Here is a 23052-nt window from a genome sequence, read left to right as displayed (position 1 = left end):
AAAAAAAAAAAAAAAGAAAGAAAAAGTTTATTGTTTACACAAGCTGTGTGTGTTTAGCCTGAGAGACGCTGTACGGGATTGAACATGTGGCTCATCCATTCAGTCTCTTGTTGTCCTTGGTGGGATCTGATGTGTCCTTGTTGAGGCTGCTCGTTGGTGTCTTGTCCCACTGGCTCCAGCCTTCCTGACTTACTAAAGAACTCGCCAGTTTGGAAATGTTTGTTTTAGATGTGGCCTATGTAACATCTCTCCAGTTGAGGAGTTTCAGTACTTGCCTTTAAGAATCCATAGATAGCCGGGCGCGGTGGCTCACACCTATAATCCCAGCACTGTGGGAGGCCGAGATGGGCGGATCACGAGGTCAGGAGATCGAGACCATCCTGGCTAACACGGTGAAACCCTGTCTCTACTAAAAAATACAAAAAACTAGCCGGGTGAGGTGGCGGGCGCCTGTAGTCCCAGCTACTCGGGAGCCTGAGGCAGGAGAATGGCGTAAACCCGGGAGGCGGAGCTTGCAGTGAGCCGAGATCCGGCCACTGCACTCCAGCCTGGGTGACAGAGCGAGACTCCGTCTCAAAAAAAAAAAAAAGGATCCATAGATAGGTGCTTGTAATCCCAGCTACTCAGGGGAGTAAGGCAGGAGAATCACTGGAACCTGGGAGGTGGAGCTTGCAGTGAGCTGAGATCATACCACTGCACTCTAGTGTGGGCGACAGAGAGACTCCGTTTCAGAAAAAAAAAAATCCACACGTAATGTTTCTTGCTGACTTTCACAAGAGGTGGCTGAGCGAGGAGCTGGCCCCATTCCTCCTCTGGGATGGTCACTGTGCTGGTCTGTTGGGCCCTGCAGGTTCTCCAGCTCTATCAGATCACCCAGATCAATCATGGCCTGATGATGGTGGGACCCTCGGGAAGTGGGAAGAGCATGGCCTGGCGTGTCCTGCTGAAGGCGTTGGAGAGACTTGAGGGTGTGGAAGGTGTGGCCCATATCATCGACCCCAAGGCCATCAGCAAAGACCACCTCTACGGAACCCTGGACCCCAACACCAGGGAATGGACAGATGGGCTCTTCACACACGTGCTGAGAAAGTACGTCGTCTTTGGTCTGTGTTTGTGTTCTCCTGGATGTGGGCCCTGTGTGCCTTCCTCTCACAAGAGCAGAGTATACATTATTTTCAACCAAAGTCTGAGCAAATTAAAGGTCACTTCAAACCATCATAGGTAAACATGCCTAATGTTGAAATTTTGATTGGCCGGGCGCGGTGGCTCACGCCTGTAATCCCAGCACTTTGGAAGGCCGAGGCGGGCGGATCACGAGGTCAGGAGATCGAGACCATCCTGGTTAACACGGTGAAACCCCATCTCTACTAAAATACAAAAAAATTAGCCGGGCGTGGTGGCGGGCGCCTGTAGTCCCAGCTACTCGGGAGGCTGAGGCAGGAGAATGGCGTGAACCCGGGGGGGCGGAGCTTGCAGTGAGCCGGGATTGTGCACTCCAGCCTGGGCAACAGAGCAAGACTCCGTCTCAAAAAAAAAAAAAGTCTTGATTTAGTCAGCAGCTGTTTTAAAATCCTTCCCGACCAGGATCATCGACAGCGTGAGAGGCGAGCTGCAGAAGCGCCAGTGGATTGTCTTCGATGGCGATGTGGATCCAGAGTGGGTTGAGAACTTGAACTCAGTGCTGGATGACAACAAGCTCCTAACTCTCCCCAATGGAGAGCGCCTCAGTCTTCCACCCAATGTAAGTAGCCTTTTGTATGTCATAACTGAATAATTCCTTTTGGCCAACTAAAATTCATGTGCTAGCTAAGTGCAGATCTGGAGTCATGGACCCAGATTCCGTGGAGTAGCAATCATTGTGTAAGTAATTTTCAAAGACAGCATCTCAACTGCTAGATTTTTTTTTCCATTTCCATGGCTAGTGAGAAACAATAGGTTTTATTAATGGCTTTCTATCATTTATGGAATAATAAGCACACTCTGTGATTATCAGTTAACCTTGTATGGTGGGGTTGTCGTTAGGGTTTCTTAAGCTATTATACATCTAAAGAGTTGGGAAAATGAGAAATTTGGAATGGGGCTTTCTAGGCTGTCCCTTGGGAAATGAGTGCATGGTGCAGGTGCCTGACAACACCTGCTGATCAGTAAACACAGCCAGGCCCGGTATAGATTTGCACTGAGTCAGACCCTGTTGTAGATACTGAAAATACAGCAGTAAGAAAGCAAGAAGACAGGCCGGGCATGGTAGCTCACACCTGTAATCCCAGGGCTTTGGGAGGCCAAGGCAGGCGAATTACGAGGTCAGGAGATCGAGACAATCCTGGCTAACGTGATGAAACCCCGTCTCTACTAAAAATACAAAAAATTAGCTAGGCATAGTGGCAGGCGCTTGTAGTCCCAGCTACTTGGGAGGCTGAGGCAGGAGAATCGCTTGAACCTGGGAGGTGGAGGTTACAGTGAGCCAAGATTGCGCTACTGCACTCCATCCTGGGTGACAGAGCGAGACTCTGTCTCAGAAAAGAAAAAAAAGCCGGAAGACAAAAGCCCTTGCTCATGTGTGATGCATAAAATGGACAAACAAAATGAATAGTGATTGGTGCAAAGAAAAAAAGAAATGGAAAGTGAGCTGTCAGGTGTTGGTGGGGGCTGGAGGTTAAAATGTGAAGCCTTCCCTGTGAACGTGGTTTGAGCAGGCACTTAGGAGAGTGAGGGAGTCGGTCCCAAGGCTCCCAAGTATTCTGGGCAAAGGAACACACAAGCAGGAGTAGCAGGTCTGGGACAGGGGGCCGGTGTGCATGAGGACAGCAAGGGACAGTCAGCTAAAGCAGAGAGGACTAGGGAGGACAAGTCAGGGCTAAGACCAGAGAGGAAACGAGCCAGGTCAGGGGCCCTGGAGGTCATCGTGGGAGTGTGCGTTTGTACACTGGGCAAGTTGGGATCCATGGAGCAGCCTGGCAGGAGCAATGTTCCGTGATGTATGTCCACGAAGATCCGTCTGGCTGCCGTTTGGAGAATGAGGAGGGCAGGGTGAAAGCCAGGAGGCCAGTTGAAGGCTGCCTCGGTCCTCCAGGCCTCAGGGACAGGGGGCGAGCTGGCAGCAGCAAAGGTGCTGAGAGGTGGCTGATTGTGGTCGGAGTTTAAAGCATGCATGGGATTTGCTGATGGACTAGACGTGAGTGTGAGGGAAACAATTCAAGGATGATGCGAGGTTTCTGGCCTGATCAGCTTATGAGCCTTTAACAACAAGGCTTAGGGTTGGTATTTATCTCAGCTTCAGGAACCAGCCATGGATTCTTAGCACTGTCTGAAAGTGTGCACTTACTCCGACAACTCAAGTTCCACTCTGGCAGCTGATCTAGTAGAGTCTAACTGTTGTCAGAGGAGGTTGATCTCGTTACAGCTCCAGGGTTAAGACTCTGGAGTCTGACCAACTGCCTTGAATCTCAACCACTTACTAGCCGTGGGACCCCAGCAAGTCACCTGCGCCATCTTTAAACTGGAGGTGAGGCCGGGCACAGTGGTTCGTGCCTGTAATCCCAGTACTTTGGGAGGCCAAGGCAGGTGGATCATCTGTGGTTAAGAGTTTGAGACCAGCCTGACCAACATGATGAAACCCTGTCTCTACTAAAATGACAAAAAACTAGCTGGGTGTGGTGGCGTATGCCTGTAATCCCAGCTACTCAGGAGGCTGAGACAGGAGAATCGCTTGAACCTGGGAGGTGGAGGTTGCAGTGAGCCGAGATCACACCATTGCATTCAAGCCTGGGCAACAGGAGCGAAACTCCGTCTCCAAAAAAAAAAAACACTGGAGACACAGCATGCCTGCCTGGTCATGCCTGGTCAGGTTGTGTGAGACTGGAGGGATCCAGGCCCGGTGCGTACCCAGGACGCAGTCACTACTGACATCACCCTTGGAGGGGCTGTTGCTTCTGTGCCCTCAAGAACAGTGGGCAACCTTAAACACGGTGGTCTGCCCTGCTCTTCTCCCTGCCACATACACTTGTCCTGCCCAGATTCCTGTAGAGAGAATAGTGAATACTGTAGTGATGTGAGCTGTAGGTGTTTTTTGTTTTTGTTAGTAAGTGCAGAAAAAAATTTTTTTTGAGACAGGTTTTCACTATCACCCAGGCTGGAGTGCAGTGGCATGATCTTGGCTCACTGTCACCTCCACCTCCCAGGTTCAAGTGATTCTCCTGCCTCAGCCTCTCATGTAGCTGCAATTACAGGCACACGCCACCATGCCCGGCTACTTTCTGTATAGGACAATTATGTTTTAAGTCACCTATTCAGTGTGTATATAGGTGAAAGAATCTTAATGTCCGGGTTTCTTCTAAACCTATGTCATTAAATCTGCTTAAAATGTTTTCTTTCAAGGTGAGAATAATGTTTGAGGTACAGGACTTGAAATACGCAACCTTGGCCACAGTGTCACGCTGCGGCATGGTCTGGTTCAGTGAGGATGTGCTGAGCACCGACATGATCTTCAACAACTTCCTGGCCAGGCTACGCAGCATCCCGCTGGATGAAGGGGAGGATGAGGCACAGCGGCGGCGCAAGGGCAAAGAGGATGAGGGGGAGGAGGCCGCTTCCCCCATGCTGCAGGTACGCCCAGGTGGGACCCGCACATCATGACGCGAGGGTGCTAGGATGTTCAGATGTGGTCTCGCTCTGTTGCCCAGGCTGGTCTTGAACTCCTGGGCTCAAGCAATCCACCTGCCTTGGCCTCTCAGAGTGCTGGGGTTACAGGCGTGAGTCTCTGTACCCAGCCAAGTGTTGTGTAATCAATGTTGTCTTCCGCCAGCTTAAACAAGGAAGCCCAGCTGTAGCAGCTACAAATGTTAAAAGTCATGTGTGGGAAAATGTAACGAATTCTTTTCATTACCTTACTTTTCTCTACAAATTGATGGAAGACTGCTCTTTGCCATGTTCAGTGGGAAAACCAGGGTTCCTGGGAAGCAGGGTTTTGAGAACCGCCAGAGTGAAGGAGTGAGGATTGGTTACTGAGGCTTCATCCAGAATTAGTGTTCCCAGGTCATATGACCTTCTCCGGGAACCAGGTGAGAATCCATGAAGCCTGCCTGCCTTTTGAAAGATAGTTAAGTATCACTCATTCCACTTTCCAGATCCAAAGAGATGCAGCCACGATCATGCAACCGTACTTCACGTCCAATGGCCTGGTCACCAAGGCACTAGAGCACGCCTTCCAGCTGGAGCACATCATGGACCTAACGCGCCTGCGCTGCCTGGGCTCGCTCTTCTCCATGCTGCACCAGGCCTGCCGCAATGTGGCGCAGTATAACGCCAACCATCCCGACTTCCCCATGCAGATCGAGCAGTTGGAGCGCTACATTCAGGTCAGGGGCCATCAGGGGCTTCACAGAGCTCACCACTGCGCCCGACCACAGGTCTGAGGACCTCTGAAATGCTGCACCTGTGTGGATGTGCTCTCTCCTAGGCAAGGGCAGAGCCTTCGCTGAGGGGCTAGGAAAGGTGCAGTGGGTGTCTGTGATGCGAGAAAACTGGGAACCACTGTCTTTTTGTTAACTTTGCTGTAAGTGTCTGTCTTTTGTTGTTGAAATTTTATAAAAATCAAAGTGTAATTCCTCTTTTAATAGCGATATCTGGTTTATGCCATACTCTGGTCCCTGTCTGGAGACAGCCGGCTAAAAATGAGAGCAGAGCTGGGTGAATACATCAGAAGAATCACGACCGTCCCTCTGCCCACTGCGCCCAACATACCCATTATTGATTATGAGGTGAGCATGCTGTTACAGCCCGTGTTGATTTAACTCATCCTGGAACAACCTGACCATGGACCTTGAGTTCATCTTTTCATTGTATTCCATTTCATAGAAGGACTTTATCCTTTTAGTTTCTTTTTTTATTTATTTATTTATTTATTTATTTTTTTTTTTAATATCCTTTTAGTTTCATGTGTTAGCAAAGAATGCACATTAACCTGACCAATTCCTTCCTTTTTCTGAAAGCTCAAGTTTGTGTTCAGGTAAGCAAACCTCGTGAGGAGGCACCTTGGTTCCAGCCTGACTCACACTTCCATCTCTGTGTGTAGGTGTCCATCAGCGGAGAGTGGTCTCCGTGGCAGGCCAAGGTGCCTCAGATTGAAGTGGAGACACACAAGGTGGCAGCCCCTGACGTCGTCGTGCCGACACTGGACACAGTCCGCCACGAAGCCCTGTTGTACACTTGGCTGGCCGAGCACAAGCCCCTGGTCTTGTGTGGCCCTCCCGGGTCTGGCAAGACCATGACACTCTTCAGCGCCCTCCGGGCCTTGCCTGACATGGAGGTAAAGAGGCCAGGAGGTGGACGCCAGACCTTTTGGTGTTGAGCGTGGGGTTGGTCTTACAGTGTGGTTTTGTGTCTTCCCTCCAAAGGTGGTGGGTCTCAACTTCTCCAGTGCTACTACACCAGAGCTGCTTCTGAAGACTTTTGATCACTACTGCGAGTACAGGCGCACGCCTAATGGGGTTGTTTTGGCTCCTGTTCAACTTGGAAAGTGGCTGGTGTTGTTCTGTGATGAAATCAACTTGCCAGATATGGATAAATATGGGACCCAAAGGGTCATATCCTTCATCAGACAGGTTTGTTTCTATCCACAAGGCCCTTCCTGCCCCACAATGTTTCTTGTTCACGTTTTGCTCCTAATGTAGTACCTGTCCGTTCCTTCAGATGGTGGAGCACGGAGGCTTTTACCGTACCTCAGATCAAACGTGGGTGAAGCTGGAGAGAATCCAGTTTGTTGGGGCTTGTAATCCCCCCACAGACCCTGGAAGAAAGCCCCTCTCACACAGGTAAAACACCTTGGTAGACTGCTCTGCTTCACACACACACAGCTCCAGGATTGCTGTACACACAGCTCCAGGATTGCTGTACACACAGCTCCAGGATTGCTGTACACACAGCTCCAGGATCGCTATAAACACAGCGCCACAAAAACCTGGTTTTGAGAATAAAGATAACAATACTGCTTATCGTGGGCTCCTCTTGGGTTACTTCTCTGTGCTGTAATGCCAGGAAAACATGTTAAAAATAAAAGCATTGGCCAGGTGTGGTGGCTCACCTGGTGTAATCTCAGCACTTTGGGAGGCGGAGGTGGGTGGATCACGAGGTCAGGAAATCGAGACCATCCTGGCTAACATGGTGAAACCCTGTCTCTACTAAAAATACAAAAAAATGAGCCGGGTGTGGTGGCGGGTGCCTGTAGTCCCAGCTACTCGGGAAGCTGAGGCAGGAGAATGGCATGGACCCGGGAGGCAGAGCTTGCAGTGAGCCGAGATCGCGCCACTGCAGTCCAGCCTGGGCGACAGAGCGAGACTTCATCTCAAAAAATTAAATAAAATGAAAGCATTGATCTCTTGGTAGTGATGAACTGCTCCAGACTCATCTGTAGAGCCAAGATGAGGCTGAAATAAACCTTGGTTATTTTCTCATCTTTGCTGGTTTCTTTTTCAAGTGTTTTCCATTGACTGTTATGTGTCAGACCCCAAGCCTGAGCAGTGTGTGTGTGATCTCAGCTAACACTGATGTCAAGTCTACATAGCTGGGTTAGGAAGCGATCTCCAGACAGGGCCCTGGACAGGGTGACTCCACTGGCACACTGCCCCTTCCCTGGAGCTGCTGTCAGGGAGGGGTGCTGAGCTGGGCTGTCTGTGCACAGGTTCCTGCGTCACGTGCCTGTCGTGTATGTGGATTACCCGGGCCCTGCCTCCCTCACACAGATCTACGGCACCTTCAACCGCGCCATGCTGAGGCTCATTCCATCCCTGCGGACGTATGCGGAGCCGCTCACTGCTGCCATGGTGGAGTTCTACACCATGTCTCAGGTACGCAGCGTTTCTTTGCTCTTCCAGAAATTGTTTTCCTCTCATAAAGAAGGCACTCTATTGGCCATGTGTGGTGGTTGACACCTGTAATCCCAGCATTTCGGGAGGCTGAAGTGGGTGGATCCTTTGAGCCCAGGAGTTTGAGACTAGTCTGGACAACATGACAAAACCCTGTCTCTACAAAAAATACGAAAAATAGGTGGGCGTAGTTGTGCATGCTTGTAGTCTCAGCTGCCCAGGAGGCTGAGGTGGGAGAGTTGCTTGAACCTGGAGGCAGAGCTTACAGTGAGCCGTGATTGTGCCACTGCACCAGCCTGGGTGATAGAGTATGAGACCCTATCTCAAAAAAAAAAATGAGAACTCTGTTGAAAAAGATTGGACTTTACTCAGAGATGTTATTGAGCCGAGAGACTTTCTCCAAGGTCTGTCATCAAAGTCACTTTTCTATGCAGGTACTAAGACTGCTGACATTTCCATGTTTAATCATTATCCTATACGTGTGTATATATGTGTATATGATGAGAATAGAGGCTATGCAGTTTCTAAATGTATATAAAGGCTGCGTATCTGCCAGATTGCTCTCAAGATGGTGGGACCAGCTACACTCCCACCAGCAGCACCCGCTTCCCTGTGTTCTGCAACATTTAAAAAAGAGTCATTAACAAAAATGTCGTTGCCCATTTGGTGAGAAATGACTCTCGTCGTTGCTATTTGCATTTCTCTGTTGAGCCTCCCATGGAGCGCTGGCTGCGGGGATGAGTGGGAGCCACCGACTGCCCTGCTGTGTCTCCCTCGCTCTTCATGCTTTGGGACAGCTTGCTTGTCATAGGTGGCAGATGCTTTTTCCCAGTATTTAATTTGCTTTTAATTTTAAGCATTTTCAGAAGGATTTTTTGTAGTTTCATTGTTCAAATATTTAAATCATTAAATAGAATGTATTTCATCATAAAGTGAGCAGCTTGAATCTAACTTTGTTCTGGACGGTTATCCAGTTGTTCCAACATTGTTTACTCATTTGGAGACGGAGTTGCGCTCTGTTGCCCACACTGGAGTGCAGTGACACAGTCTCGGCTCACGGCAAGCTCTGCCTCCTGGGTTCAAGCGATTCTCCTGCCTCAGCCTCCCTAGTAGCTGGGACTACAGGCACCTGCCACCATGTCCAGCTATCTTCTTAAATATTTCAAGGTCTAGGTTCTTTAATGTAAACATGTTTTGCCGCATTTTACTTTTTGACCACTTCTCTGTGTCTTCAGATATTTACATGTAACTTCCATTTTTCTCATTCCCATAGGAGAGATTCACCCAGGATACACAACCTCACTATATCTATTCACCCCGTGAAATGACTAGGTGGGTGAGAGGCATCTTCGAAGCGCTGAGACCTCTGGAGACCCTGCCTGTTGAAGGCCTCATTCGGATTTGGGCACACGAAGCTCTGCGTCTCTTCCAAGATAGGTAAGGAAAGCCGAGGATCCAGCTGGGGTCTTTGCAGGGGTGGCCTGCTTAAGTTAGAGCCAGGTGGTGCCAGTGGTGGAAGGAGCAGAGTCAGCCAGGGCAGCCTCCCGTCTGGACACTGGTCACAGTCGCCCCAGGGTAACAAAGTCACAGTGCACTGAATGCACCAGCTGCCACCACTGTCTGCTTACGCAAGTCACTTTCATAAACCTTGTGGCCGTGAACAGGGTACTTTTTTTTAAAGATACACCATAGAAGTCAAAAAACAGGGCACTTTAATAAATCTTTTAAACTGTCAGGTGGGACCACACAAGGTAGCAGCTGCCTGTGATAACCTTCCCAGAGCACGGGTTCACTGCTGAGTTAAAAGGCCTCCCAACAACTGCCCAGAGTACATGCTCCATAACCACCATCCCTCTTCCTGACTCTCAGCCTGTGTTCTCATCAGAGGCTTTTCAGCTGGAGCTCTGGGGCACTGGTTTTCTCTTTTACCTGTTGCCCACTTGGATCAATTCTTGTTTAGTAAATTTTGAGTTTTTCTAGTTAAGTGACCAGTACTTAAGGGAAAAAATTGCTAACGGATGACTGATCAGCATCAACTGTGTAGGTTTTGTGGTTTGAATCGCAGTAAGATGACTTGGCAGATGGTGCCCTCCAGACTAAGAAATGCTTAAGTGTTGGGCAGCTGTGCTTCTGGACCAGGTGTCATCCTGCAGATTTTCTTATCATTACTGTACAAGAAGTCTCAGAATACTGCCTAGTTGTAATCACTGGCTTTCAAACCCGACTGCTTGGGGTTCTTGGGTAATACTGGGCACATTACTGAGAGCCACTGTAAGAGATGAGCAGGCAAGGCAGAGTACAGAGCGTGTTGGCCGTGGCAGCCCTGTTTTTATTTCTTGTTGGAGTTCTGCTGCTGTTTAAACGGTCTTTGGTTGTTGTTGCTGTGTCAACTACCTTCACTCTCCCCTTTTCAATTAAAAAAACATGGGCTGGGCATAGTGGTTCACTTCTATAATCCCAGCACTTTGGGAGGCCAAGGCAGGAGGATCATTGAGCCCAGGAGTTCAAGGCCAGCCTGACCAATATAGTGAAACCCCCATCTCTAAAAAAAAAAATTAAAAATTAGCCAGGTGTTGTGGCATGTACCTGTAGTCCCAGCTACTCGGGAGGCTGAGACAGGAAGGTCAAGTGAGCCTGGGAAGCTGCAGCTACAGTGAGCCATGATTGTGCCACTGCATTCCAGCCTGAGTGACAGAGCAAGACCCTGTCTCCCACAATATAATTTTCACAGATTTCTAATACCACAGAGAATTTTGTTTAAATTCAAATGTAGCAACAGCAGTTGTGCTTACAAATTCATATTGGCTTCAGTAAGTAAGTATATACCTGCCTTCACTGGACCCTCATCTGGTAGCCTGCATAGGAGATCTTACAGTCAGCTTCTCAAAAGGTCCTCACACAGCCGGGCAGTCACAGTCTCACCTGCTTGCCTTGTAGTAAGTAAGTCTTACACCTCTAAAACTACACACATCACAGTTCCCTTTTTTTTTTTTTTTTTTTTTTGAGACAGATTTTATATTTTTAGTAGAAACAGGGTTTCACCACATTGGCCAGACTAGTCTCGGACTGCTGACTTAAAGTGATCTGCTTGCCTCTGCCCCCCCAGAGTGCTGGGATTACAGCTCGAGACTAGCATGGTGAAACCCCATCTCTACTAAAAATATAAAAATTAGCTGGGCATGGTGTGGCACACACCTGTAATCCCAGCTACTCAGGAGGCTGAGGCAGGAGAATCGCTTGAACCTGGGAGGCAGAGGTTGCATTGAGCCAAGATCACACCACTGCGCTTCAGCCTGGGCAACAGAGTGAGACTCTGTAAGTAAGTAAGTAAGTAAAGTAAATAAATAAAGGAAATAAAATTTCAGGTTGCCTAAGCTGTCATGAGTTCAGCTTCTTAGGTTTGTCCATGCATAGTAAAGGAAGATGTGTGATAAAGACTGCATCCTTTGGAAGAGCCCACAGCACCCACAAACATGGTGCTTCTTCACCGTGGCCTTGTAGTTACCCAAATGCACATGCTGCTCTCCCCACAGACTCGTGGAGGATGAGGAGAGGCGCTGGACTGACGAGAACATCGACACGGTTGCTCTGAAGCACTTTCCTAACATCGACAGAGAGAAGGCAATGAGCCGGCCCATCTTGTACAGCAACTGGCTGTCAAAGGTAGCAGACTCGCAGTGTTTTAGACATCCTTCTTGTTCTGCCGTCCCTTTCTAATTCTAACCAATTATCTTCTACTCAAAAATACCTTTGGGCCAGGTATGGTGTCTCACATCTGTAATCCCAGCACTTTGGGAGGCTGAGGCAGGAGGATCACTTGATCCCAGGAGTTTGAGCCCAGCCTGGGCAACATAGTAAGACCCCATCTCTACAAAAAAATTTGAAAATTTAGCCAGGCAAGGTAACTCACGCCTATGGTTCCAGCATCTTGGGAGGCTTGAGCCCGGGAAGTCACAGTGAGCTGTGATCACACCACCATACTGCAGCCTGGGTAAAACAGCAAAACCCTGTTTCAAAACATACTTTAAAAAACAAAACATTGGCCGGGCTCAGTGGGTCACGCCTGTAATCCCAACACTTTGGGAGGCCGAGGCGGTGGATCACCTGAGGTGGGGAGTTCGAGAACAGCCTGACCTACATGGAGAAACCCCGTCTCTACTAAAAATACAAAATTAGCTGGGTACTGTGGTGCATGCCTATAATCTCGGCTATTTGGGAGGCTGAGGCAGGAGGATCTCTTAAACCCGGGAGGCAGAGGTTGAGGTGAGCCGAGATTGTGCCATTGCACTCCAGCCTGGGCAACAAGAGTGAAACTCTGTCCCAAAAAAAAAAAAAAATACAGTGAGGTGCAATGGCTCACGCCTATAATCTCAGCACTTTGGGAGGCCAAGGCGGGCAGATCACTCGAGGTCAGGAGTTGGAGACCAGCCTGGACAACATGCTGAAACTCCATCTCTACTAAAAGACAAAAATTAGCCAGGCATGGTGGCACATGCCTGTAATCCCAGCTACTCGGGAGTCTGAGAATTGCTTGAACCCGGGAGGCAGAGATTGCAGTGAGCTGAGGTCATGCCACTGCACTCCAGCCTGGGCAACAGAGTGAGATTCTGTCTTAAAAATAAAAAAGAATAAAAACTTAAAAAGAGTCCAGCTGGCCGGGCGCAGTGGCTCACGCCTGTAATCCCAGCACTTTGGGAGGCTAAGGCAGGTGGATCACGAGGTCAGGAGATTGAGACCATCCTGGCCAACACGGTGAAACCCCATCTCTACTAAAAATGCAAAAAATGAGCCGGGCATCGCGGCGGGCACCTGTAGTCCCAGCTACTTGAGAGACTGAGGCAGGAGAATGGCGTGAACCCAGGAGGCGGAGCTTGCAGTGAGCCGAGATCCCGCCACTGCACTCCAGCCTGGGTGCCTGAGCAAGACTCCGTCTCAAAAAAAAAAAAAGAGTCCAGCTTGGGTGACAAAGTGAGACCTTACCTCAAAAAAATACTTAAAAAACAAGAAAAATCTCTTTGTCCTGAAGTGCACGACAAATGAGGCTGCCGTTACATCAGTGATGGGCTACGGGTTTGCAATCACTGATGCTTTAGGGCAGGGACTCCCAGGAGTATGGCTGGCTGGCTGCTACTGGGGTTCTGACTTCTGTGTGAGGGTCAAGCCATTGGATTGCCAGCCGGTAGAAGGTGTTGCTTCAGCGGGTTTACAGTGAAAGAAATCTTTGCTTCACAAATTTGTTTTCACATTCCTCACACTGAAAATAGGACAATTGTGAATAACTTGTGTGAAAATGTTTCATGTGCTAAAATACTAGATGGAGTTTACCTCTCCAGAATAGCTGTGAGTTGTCCTTTTTCTCTGAAAAGGATGAGGACGTTTACTGAGTTACAGTCTTCACTTGCATTTCATTCAGTAGCCCCAGGTGATAGACATAAGTAAGAGCTTCCTTTAGGGGGCTCCCACTCCAGTGGAGGAAAGAGTGGACAGAGGGAGATAACTCAGGCTGGGAAGAGATTTCTGGTAGAGTGACCCTTGCATTGGGTCTTCATGTCTTTAGGTCTTCTTCAGTGGCTTTCAGTGAAGTTCAGCTTTCTCTAGAAGGGTTCACCACGTCAGGGAGGGCATACGAGGCAGAGGGCCTGATAGGAGCCGGGAGTAGTAAGGTGGGTGTGTTCAATGTCGGTAGAATTTTCTATATATTTTAAGACTCTAGTTACCCATTCTTTTTCATATATAGGAAACATCTCCCTGTGGCTTATCTTTTTTTATTCTTTTTTTTGGAGACAGTCTTCCTCAGTCACCCAGGCTGGGGTGCAGTGGCATGATCTCGGCTGACTGCAAGCTCCACCTCCCAGGTTCACGTCATTCTCCTGCCTCAGCCTCCCCAGTAGCTGCGACTACAGGCACCCGCCACTACGCCCAGCTAATGTTTTTGTATTTTTAGTAGAGACGGGATTTCACCGTGTTAGCCAGGATGGTCTCGATCTCCTGACCTCATGATTCGCCCATCTCGGCCTCCCAAAGTGCTGGGATTATAGGCGTGAGCCACTGCGCCCAGCCGTTTTTTTACTCTTTCTAAGATCTTTTGAAGAACAAACGTTCTTAAAGTGTATCTTGCAGGCTGGGCACAGTGGCTCACACCTGTCATCCCAGCACTTTGGGAGGCCAAGGTGGGCAGATCACCTGAGGTCAGGAGTTCGAGACCAGCCTGCCCAACATGGTGAAGCCCCGTCTCACCAAGGCGGGTGGATCACGAGGTCAGGAGTTCAAGACCAGCCTTACCAACGTGGTGAAACCCATCTCTACTAAAAATACAAAAATTAGCCTGACGTGGTGGCGCATGCCCGTAATCTCGGCTACTCAGGAGGCTGAGGCAGGAGAATCACTTGAACTCAGGAGGCAGAGGTTGCAGTGAGCCGAGATTGCACCATTGTACTCTAGCCTGGGCGACACAGGGAGACTCCGACTCAAAAAAAAAAAAATTTGCCAGGCATGTTGTTGGCATGTGCCTGTAGAGTCCTCCCAACTACTTGAGAGGCAGGAGAATCACTTGAACCCAGGTGGAGGTTGCAGTGAGCCAAGATCAGGCCACTGCACTCTAATTAGCCTGAGTGACAGAGTGTGACCGTGTCTCAAGGAAAAAAAAAAAAAAGATGGATCTTTGAAACCCTTAATCACATCTCTAATTGAGTTTGTGTATGGAGTGAGCAGTGGCTCCATTTTCAGTTCTTTCCTTGTGTATGCCCATTATCCTAGCAAAGTTTATTAAATAATAATTTACTCCGCAGTATCAGTCTGTCATCATAGTTTCCCTGTGTGCATAGGTATCTCTTGGTTGCTGTCTGTGCTAAAACCACATGGTCCTGATTATGGTAATAAGTCTGTTTAATAGGGCAGGCCCAGACCAAGTGCAGTGGCTCATGCCTATAATCCCAGCACTTTGGGAGGCCAAGGCAGGCAGATCACAAGGTCAAGAGATCAAGACCATCCTGGCCAACATGGTGAAACCCCGTCTCTACTAAAAATACGAAAATTACCTGGGTGTGGTGGCGCACACCTGTAGTCCCAACTACTTGAGAGGCTGAGACAGGAGAATTGCTTGAACCCTGGAGGTGGAGGTTGCAGTGAGCAGAGATCGCACCATTGCACTCCAGCCTGGTAACAGAGCGAGGCTACTCTCAAAAAAAAAATTGGGCAGGCCCTCACACCTGGTTCTTTTTTAGAGGGATCTTTCCTGTTCCAAATGAAATACAGAATTGGCTTGTCGGGTTGCACCAAGACAGTAAGCACCTCCCACTAGTGAGGTTTCGATCGGGAGTACGTTGAACCTATGGATGAGTTTGATGGAACTGACGTTCTCATAGTAGAGTGTTTTTCCCTCTGTGATCAGGGTAGGTCTCTTCATGTATTGAGATCATCTTCGTTGCCTTTTGGTGAAGTTCAGTTTTCTCTGTAAAAGCTTTTCATGTTTTTAGATCCATTCCTAGTGAATTTATTTTTTTTTTTGCTATGTTGTAAATGATACCTTTTTTTGTTGCATTTTTCAACAGTTTCTTCATGGTATGTGGAAATACAGTTGACTTTGGTCTAATAACTAACATTTTTTCTAAGTAATTTGGGTATTACCTTTTTTTCTATAGGATTACATCCCAGTAGACCAAGAAGAGTTAAGAGATTATGTCAAAGCTAGGCTGAAGGTCTTTTATGAAGAAGAACTTGATGTTCCGCTGGTCCTGTTCAATGAAGTCCTAGACCATGTGCTGAGGATTGACAGGTGGGCTTTTTTGTTGTTACAGGCTCACCTCTCGCCTAAGCTACTGTTGAGTAAGTGTGTGTGCCGAGTCACGCCAGGCCTAATGCTGTCCTACCACCTCCACCTCAGCCTTCTCTGCCAAGCAGCTTCCACCTTCTCTTCTTTCTAAGTCCAGCTTAACCTTCCTTAGTTTATCCCAAGCAGAATTTCATTCTTCCTCCCCCCAGCACTGCGCACCTGCTATGATTAGGGCCCTTTGACCTTCTGCTAGAATTGCATTAGTCTGTCATGTCAGTCTGGAGGACAGGACCGTGTCTTACCGGTCTTTCCATTCCTCCTGGACCTCATAAATAACAATTGCTCAGCAAACGTTTAATATACAAGTTCAAGTTAAAACATGTCCAAAATACTGTAGACACTAGATATGAGTCAAAAGGGGAATGAGGCATTGTAAGCCTTAACATTGATCTGTTCTCATAATGTTTCAGAATATTCCGTCAACCTCAAGGCCACTTGCTTCTGATTGGTGTTAGTGGAGCAGGAAAAACTACCCTGTCTCGTTTTGTCGCCTGGATGAACGGTTTGAGTGTGTACCAGATTAAGGTGCGTCTGGTCGGTGGCCTCTTAATCCCAGCAACAGATTCTTGATGTGTGTGCAGAGCTCAGTGAGTAGGAATGGACCTAACTTGCCTCTGCTTCTGTAGGTCCATAGGAAGTACACAGGAGAAGACTTTGATGAAGATCTGCGGACAGTATTGAGACGCTCTGGCTGTAAAAATGAAAAGATAGCATTTATAATGGATGAATCTAATGTATTAGATTCTGGATTCCTGGAACGAATGAATACCCTTCTGGCCAACGGAGAGGTAATTAGGTGACGTGTTGCGTTGCGTTACGTGTTACCGGGGGACCAGTAAGTGAGCCCTGTGCTGTTTCCCAGGTGCCTGGTCTCTTTGAAGGAGACGAGTATGCCACCTTGATGACACAGTGCAAAGAGGGGGCACAGAAGGAAGGCCTGATGCTGGACTCGCACGAGGAGCTTTACAAGTGGTTCACCAGCCAGGTTATCCGTAACCTCCACGTGGTGTTCACCATGAACCCCTCCTCGGAAGGACTCAAGGACCGGGCAGCCACATCGCCAGCACTTTTCAACAGGTATGCGGACCTTTACTTGGCTCTGGGTCAGGAAAGTCGGTGTCCTTCCAAGGGGCAAAGCCTGCCCTTCATAGCTGTTTTGAAACGTGGGCCTCTTTCTCAGGTGTGTGTTGAATTGGTTTGGAGACTGGTCCACCGAAGCGCTGTATCAGGTTGGCAAAGAATTCACAAGTAAGATGGACCTGGAGAAGCCAAATTACATCGTTCCTGATTACATGCCAGTTGTGTATGATAAACTGCCGCAGCCACCATCCCATCGGGAAGCCATTGTGAACAGCTGTGTGTTTGTTCATCAGACTCTTCACCAGGTGGGTTCAATTTTCAGATCAACACATAAAATACAAAACTAACCATCATGCTAACATAAAACTAAATTACTATAAAAATAGACCTTAAGGCCGGGTACAGTGACTCATGCCTGTAATCCCAGCACTTTGGGAGGCCAAGGCAGGAGGATCGCTTGAACCCAGGAGTTCAAGACCAGCCTGGGCAACATGGCAAGACCTCATCTCTACAAAAAATAAAAATAAAACTAGCCGGGCCTGGTGGTGGGCACCTGTAGTCCCAGCTACTCAGGAGGCTGAGGTGGGAGGAGGTTACATTGAGCTGAGATCATGCCACTGCAATCCAGCCTGGGCAACAGAACGAGACCCAGACTCAAAAAAACCATAAATAGACCTTAGGGCACTTCATATTTGACGTTGTACTGTTATTTGTAAAGGAAATAGTTGTTTCTTACCTTTTACCTCTTTAACAACATCTCATTCTTGTCACTGGGCTGCAAATTCTGGAGCCATCTAACACTTGAGTGCCCCCACTGACTCTGCCTCTAGTAAAGTGATCTCCTTGGCCTTTTTCTCCCAGTGCTGCTGTATGTTCAGGCCCTTACTCTCTCCTGTAGACCAGGAATCAGCACGCCAGATCGTAAATGTTTTAGCCTTTGCAGGTGGAGTAGTCTCCAGCACAGCTACTCAGTGCTGCCATTGTAGGGCAACAGCCTCCAAAGATACATATATAAATGAATGGGTGTGACTGTGGCCAGTAAAACCTCATTACCGAAAAATGCAGGACGTGGCCTGCTAGCCGTATTTTGCTAGTCCTTGCTATAGATTCTCTGTAATAGAAGCGTTCAGTCTGCTCCTCTTTCCTGGAAGAGCTTTGTGACATCCATTCTGAGCTTGTAGGTGTCCTGCTGCCCAGTCCCTGCAGGCCGTCTCCATTGCCCTTGGAGCATCTTCCAGCCCCAGCTTCCCCTGGTAGTCTGATCATCTTGCTGTGCTCCAGAAATCAAGGGACCAGAGCAGCTTCTCACGTCAGGCCTGCCTTGCCCGTGTTTCTTGCTTGTGTCATTTCTTACTAATAAAAGGTGGAAGCAGGCTAGCTAACCTTTCTGTAGTAACTGACATTTGTGATGCCTTTCACATAAAGTACACCTCTAAAGTTGGTATAATCAACCATCCTCAGTTTAAAGAAGTTAAAGGGTTTGAGAAGTTTGGAAGTGTAGGGGGCATCTCGAAAGCTCTAAGTGGCTAAGCTGAGTCCCGACTCGAGTGTTCTGACCCCCGAGGCCTGGGCTCCTTCTGTCATGTCACACCCGTCTGCCAAGTTTTCTGAGGTTAAGTCACAGAGTTTCCTGAAGAGTGAGAAGATGTAACTGTTTTCTGAAAGGCGAATGCTCGGCTAGCAAAGCGAGGCGGCAGAACTATGGCCATCACCCCTCGCCACTACCTGGACTTCATCAATCACTACGCCAACCTGTTCCACGAGAAGCGGAGCGAGCTGGAGGAGCAGCAGATGCACTTGAACGTGGGGCTCAGGAAGATCAAGGAGACAGTTGACCAGGTGCGCCACAGGCACAAATTCCTCACGGGAGTGAGCTGCAGTGAGGACCCCTTTCCATGTGATTTCTGCACGTTTCTCGTCTCAGAGTGTGGGCTTTGCTCTTTAGGTGGAAGAACTGCGTCGTGACTTGAGGATAAAGAGCCAGGAGCTGGAGGTGAAGAATGCAGCAGCCAATGACAAGCTGAAAAAGATGGTGAAAGACCAGCAGGAGGCTGAAAAGAAGAAGGTATGGTGTCAGGGAATTCCACCTGAAGGATTGGGCATTTTCAGTCTCCGATGAGAGAGTAGGAACTGGAGTTCAAAATGGGTGTTAGGGTTAGAGAGTGTGTGAGAGAGAGAGTGTGTTTGTGTGTGTGTGTGTGTGTGTGTGTGTGTGTGTGTGTGTGCTGGCAGGGTGAAGAATATTGTTTAGAATTTACTCAGAAAATTAACCAATGCTTAACTCATACCTAAGCCATCCTTCCTTTCTAGGTTATGAGCCAAGAAATCCAGGAACAGCTGCATAAGCAGCAGGAGGTAATTGCGGACAAACAGATGAGTGTCAAAGAAGATCTTGATAAGGTGGAACCTGCTGTCATTGAGGCCCAGAATGGTATGTAAAGACTGTCAGAGCTTTGACGTCCAGGAAGGGTGCTCTCCCTCAACATTACTGTGGAGTTCAGGTCACTGAACATCGCACATGTGCTTCCCTCAAAGGTTCTGATTATGTTTCCAAAAATACCATTAGTAACCATCTGAAGCTTGTTCTGAATGCCTGAGACTGTCTTCATCTCTTAAAGCAAAGTTCCTATAAAGCTAGATTGTCTTTACCATAGTGAAACCCCTCCCATAAAAGAAACTTCACAATAGAAGCTTTATGTCAATAATACATTTTTAGAGATCTGTTGATAATTACATAAATATGCTATTTATCCCTGAGTTGAATTTCACCAAGAAATACAAAATATTCAGTGTGACTGTCTTGTAATTATTTCTGAGTGCTCTGGCTATGACCCAGTTGCTAATTTAAGTATTGATAGCAGTCACTTACTTCTCCTTTTCCATTCCTTACATGCCTATAAGATGCTATAGAAATAGGGCAGGCCCGGCGCAGTGGCTCACGCCTGTAATCCCAGCACTTTGGGAGGCCGAGGCGGGCAGATCACGAGGTCAGGAGATCGAGACCATCCTGGCTAACACAGTTAAACCCCATCTCTACTAAAAATACAAAAAATTAGCCGGGCATGGTGGCGGGCGCCTATAGTCCCAGCTACTCGGGAGACTGAGGCAGGAGAATGGCGTGAACCCGGGAGGCAGAGCTTGCAGTGAGCCGAGACACTGCATTCCAGCCTGGGCCACAGAGCGAGACTCCGTCTCAAAAAAAAAAAAAAAAAAAAAAAAAAAGGGCAAAACCCCCCACCCCTTTTAGTTTTGAGGGGATGAGGGGATTAAGACTGCTGTCAGCCAGGCGAGGTGGCTCGCATTAATCCCAGCACTTTGGGAGGCCAAGGCAGGAGGATTGTTTGAACTTAGGAGTTTGTGACCAGCCTGGGCAACATAGCAAGACCCCCATCTCTATTTTAAAATAAATGAATAAATGAAAACAAAAGAAAAAAAAAGAGTGCTCTCTTCTTGCCCACTAGTATTTAACCAGTTTCAAATAACCCAATTATCTGTAGTTTTTACCTTATACAACAAGATGAATTCAAAGGCACCACCAAGCTATAGATTTTCATTCAGAGTTGGATTTGGATGATAATTTAATGTAGTTCTCACCTTCTAAATAATTACTTAAAATTGATCTACAAAAATTTCAGCCTGGAAAACTTTTCCAGTGTATAGCAGTCATGGGCCGTTGTTTTTGTTTTGCTTTGTTCGAGACAGGGTCTCACTCTGTCCCCCAGGCTGGAGTGTAGTGGTGCAACCGTGGCTCACTGTAGCCTCAGCCTTCCCTATGTCAGACGATCCTCCCACCTGAGCCTCCTGAGTAGCTGGGATTATAGGGGCGCACCACCACATCCAGCTAATTTTTGTTATTTTTTGTGCAGTCAGGGTTTTGCCATATCGCCCAGGCTGGTTTCAAACTCCTGGGCTCAAGCGATCTACCTGCCTCAGCCTCCAGAAGTACTAAGATTACATGTGTGAGCCACTGTGCCTGGCAGCCATTGTTTTAGAACTGTTAACTCCACATCTTTACTCATCCCTCTAAATTGTAGCAAATTTAAAATGTCTGTTGAAATTGTATGAAATAAATGCACAGTTACACTTAAAAATATTCTTGTCAGGGCTCAGTCACTCATGCCTGTAATCCCAGCACTTTGGGAGGCCGAGGCGGGCAGATCACCTGAGGTTTCGGAGTTCAAGACCAGCCTGATCAACATGGAGAAACCCCACCTCTACTAAAAATACAAAATTAGCCGGGCGTGGTGGTATATACCTGTAATCCCAGCTACTTGGGAGGCTGAGGCAGAAGAATTGCTTGAACCCGGGAGGCAGAGGTTGCGTTGAGCCAAGATCGCGCTATTGCCCTCCAGCCTGGGCAACAAGAGCGAAAACTCTGTCTCAAAAAAAAAAGATACAAAAAATTAGCCAGGCTTGGTGGCAGGGGCCTGTAATCCCATCTTCTTAGGAGGCTGAGGCAGGAGAATCGCTGGAACCTGCGAGGCAGAGGTTACAGTGAGCTGAGATCGTGTCACTGCACTCCAGCCTAGGCAACAGAGCTAGACTCTGTCTCAAATAAATAGTAAGTTAATATATTCTTAATCTTTATGGAGATAAAGGAATTAGGACTTCTGAGACATTTTAAAGGTAATATCCTGCTTTTTAAGGAATGCTTGCATTTTGTAAGATCTTCGTAATCATTTAAGAGATCAGCTACTTACCCTATTTCAGAGGGTTTAATACAGAAAAGTCTCTCATTTCTTAGCTCTTCTGAGCAGCTAGCTGTCCTTTCTCTCATTGGAGTTGGAGCTCCTGGCTGTTTGGTTCATTCTCACCATGCTTTGCTCTGTCTTCTCCCACCCATCGACCCTCATCCACTCCTGCTGCCACTCAGCTGTGAAGTCGATCAAGAAGCAGCACCTGGTGGAGGTGAGGTCCATGGCCAACCCTCCTGCTGCAGTGAAGCTGGCGCTGGAGTCCATCTGCCTGCTGCTGGGGGAAAGCACCACGGACTGGAAGCAGATCCGCTCCATCATCATGCGGGAGAACTTTATCCCCACCATTGTCAACTTCTCTGCAGAGGAGATCAGGTGAGAAAGTGGAAGTGCCAAGCAAGGTATTGCCAGAAATTGAAATCAGTTGTTTAGGCCAGGCACAGTGCCTCCCACCTCCAATCCCAGAACTTTCGGCTGTTCAGGCCAGGCACAGTGCCTCCCACCTCCAATCCCAGAACTTTCGGCTGTTCAGGCCAGGCACAGTGGCTCATGGCTCTAATCCCAGAACTTTCGGAGGCCAAGGCAGGTGGAGTGCTTGAGCCTACGCGTTAGAGACCAACCTGGGCTACATGGTGACACCCTGTCTCTACAAAAAATAAAAAAATGAGCTGGGTGGGGTGGCATGCACCTGTAGTCCCAGCTACTTGGGAGGCTGAGGTGGGAGGATTGCCTGAACCCAGGGGATCGAGGCTTCAGTGAAGCGAGATCACGCCACCGCACTCCAGCCTGGAGAAACCGAGATCACGCCGCCGCACTCCAGCCTGGAGAAACCGAGATCACGCCACCGCACTCCAGCCTGGGTGGCAGAGCAAGACCCTGTCTCACTTTTTAAAAAGAAAAATTGTTCAAGTGTTGAGAGCACATTTGCAGCTTTCCCCTGAGAACCAAGGGTCGGTCTCACTCATCCCCAGTGGTCAGTCACTGGGGCAATGAGATGAGAGCTGGCTCTGGTCTCTTCCATTTTAATTTTATGAAAACTCTTCCTTGCTTTTGTCCTGCATGTGCTTACAAATATCATTCCTCTCTTACAGTGACGCCATAAGGGAGAAGATGAAGAAAAATTACATGTCCAACCCAAGTTACAATTACGAAATTGTTAATCGGGCTTCCCTGGCTTGCGGCCCTATGGTGAAATGGGCAATCGCACAGGTGATTAACACAGCCAAGAGCTCCCGTGTGAAAGGTGACCTCTTTTTCTGTCACTTAAATAACAGTTATCAATTGGTTCTTCCCAGCTTAACTATGCAGACATGTTAAAGAGAGTGGAGCCCCTACGCAACGAGCTGCAGAAGCTGGAAGATGACGCCAAGGACAACCAGCAGAAGGCCAACGAGGTGGAACAGATGATCCGAGACCTGGAAGCCAGCATCGCCCGCTACAAGGAGGAATACGCCGTCCTGATCTCAGAGGCCCAGGCTATCAAGGCAGATCTGGCTGCTGTCGAGGCAAAAGTAAGATTATCATCATTCATCCTGTCTTTCCTGCCATGGAAGCGGAGATTAACACACTTGAACACGCGCTGCCTGTA

At 48.2% G+C, this 23052-nt stretch overlaps 1 protein-coding gene across 1 annotated transcript in view; it reads left to right on the top strand.

Annotated features, from left to right (window-relative positions):
- Nucleotides 1-23052, top strand: part of DYNC1H1 (dynein cytoplasmic 1 heavy chain 1) — a 96042-nt gene that overhangs the window by 53607 nt on the left and 19383 nt on the right. The window contains exons 33-54 of the mRNA XM_017892252.1: nucleotides 851-1089; nucleotides 1585-1741; nucleotides 4375-4602; nucleotides 5124-5354; nucleotides 5616-5756; nucleotides 6071-6304; nucleotides 6393-6599; nucleotides 6688-6809; nucleotides 7676-7841; nucleotides 9133-9296; nucleotides 11393-11522; nucleotides 15500-15633; nucleotides 16101-16215; nucleotides 16317-16478; nucleotides 16553-16767; nucleotides 16871-17075; nucleotides 18436-18609; nucleotides 18716-18835; nucleotides 19081-19201; nucleotides 21644-21839; nucleotides 22556-22673; nucleotides 22760-22975. Coding sequence (XP_017747741.1) covers nucleotides 851-1089; nucleotides 1585-1741; nucleotides 4375-4602; nucleotides 5124-5354; nucleotides 5616-5756; nucleotides 6071-6304; nucleotides 6393-6599; nucleotides 6688-6809; nucleotides 7676-7841; nucleotides 9133-9296; nucleotides 11393-11522; nucleotides 15500-15633; nucleotides 16101-16215; nucleotides 16317-16478; nucleotides 16553-16767; nucleotides 16871-17075; nucleotides 18436-18609; nucleotides 18716-18835; nucleotides 19081-19201; nucleotides 21644-21839; nucleotides 22556-22673; nucleotides 22760-22975 — 3795 coding nt within the window. The remainder of the gene's footprint in view (nucleotides 1-850; nucleotides 1090-1584; nucleotides 1742-4374; nucleotides 4603-5123; nucleotides 5355-5615; nucleotides 5757-6070; nucleotides 6305-6392; nucleotides 6600-6687; nucleotides 6810-7675; nucleotides 7842-9132; nucleotides 9297-11392; nucleotides 11523-15499; nucleotides 15634-16100; nucleotides 16216-16316; nucleotides 16479-16552; nucleotides 16768-16870; nucleotides 17076-18435; nucleotides 18610-18715; nucleotides 18836-19080; nucleotides 19202-21643; nucleotides 21840-22555; nucleotides 22674-22759; nucleotides 22976-23052) is intronic.

This window comes from Rhinopithecus bieti, unplaced genomic scaffold (genome assembly GCF_001698545.2).
Source record: "Rhinopithecus bieti isolate Rb0 unplaced genomic scaffold, ASM169854v2 scaffold_20150, whole genome shotgun sequence".
In the NCBI taxonomy this organism is placed as follows: Eukaryota; Metazoa; Chordata; class Mammalia; order Primates; family Cercopithecidae; genus Rhinopithecus; species Rhinopithecus bieti.
Note: the sequence above shows the minus strand (reverse complement) of the source record. Positions and strands in the feature narration are given on the sequence as shown.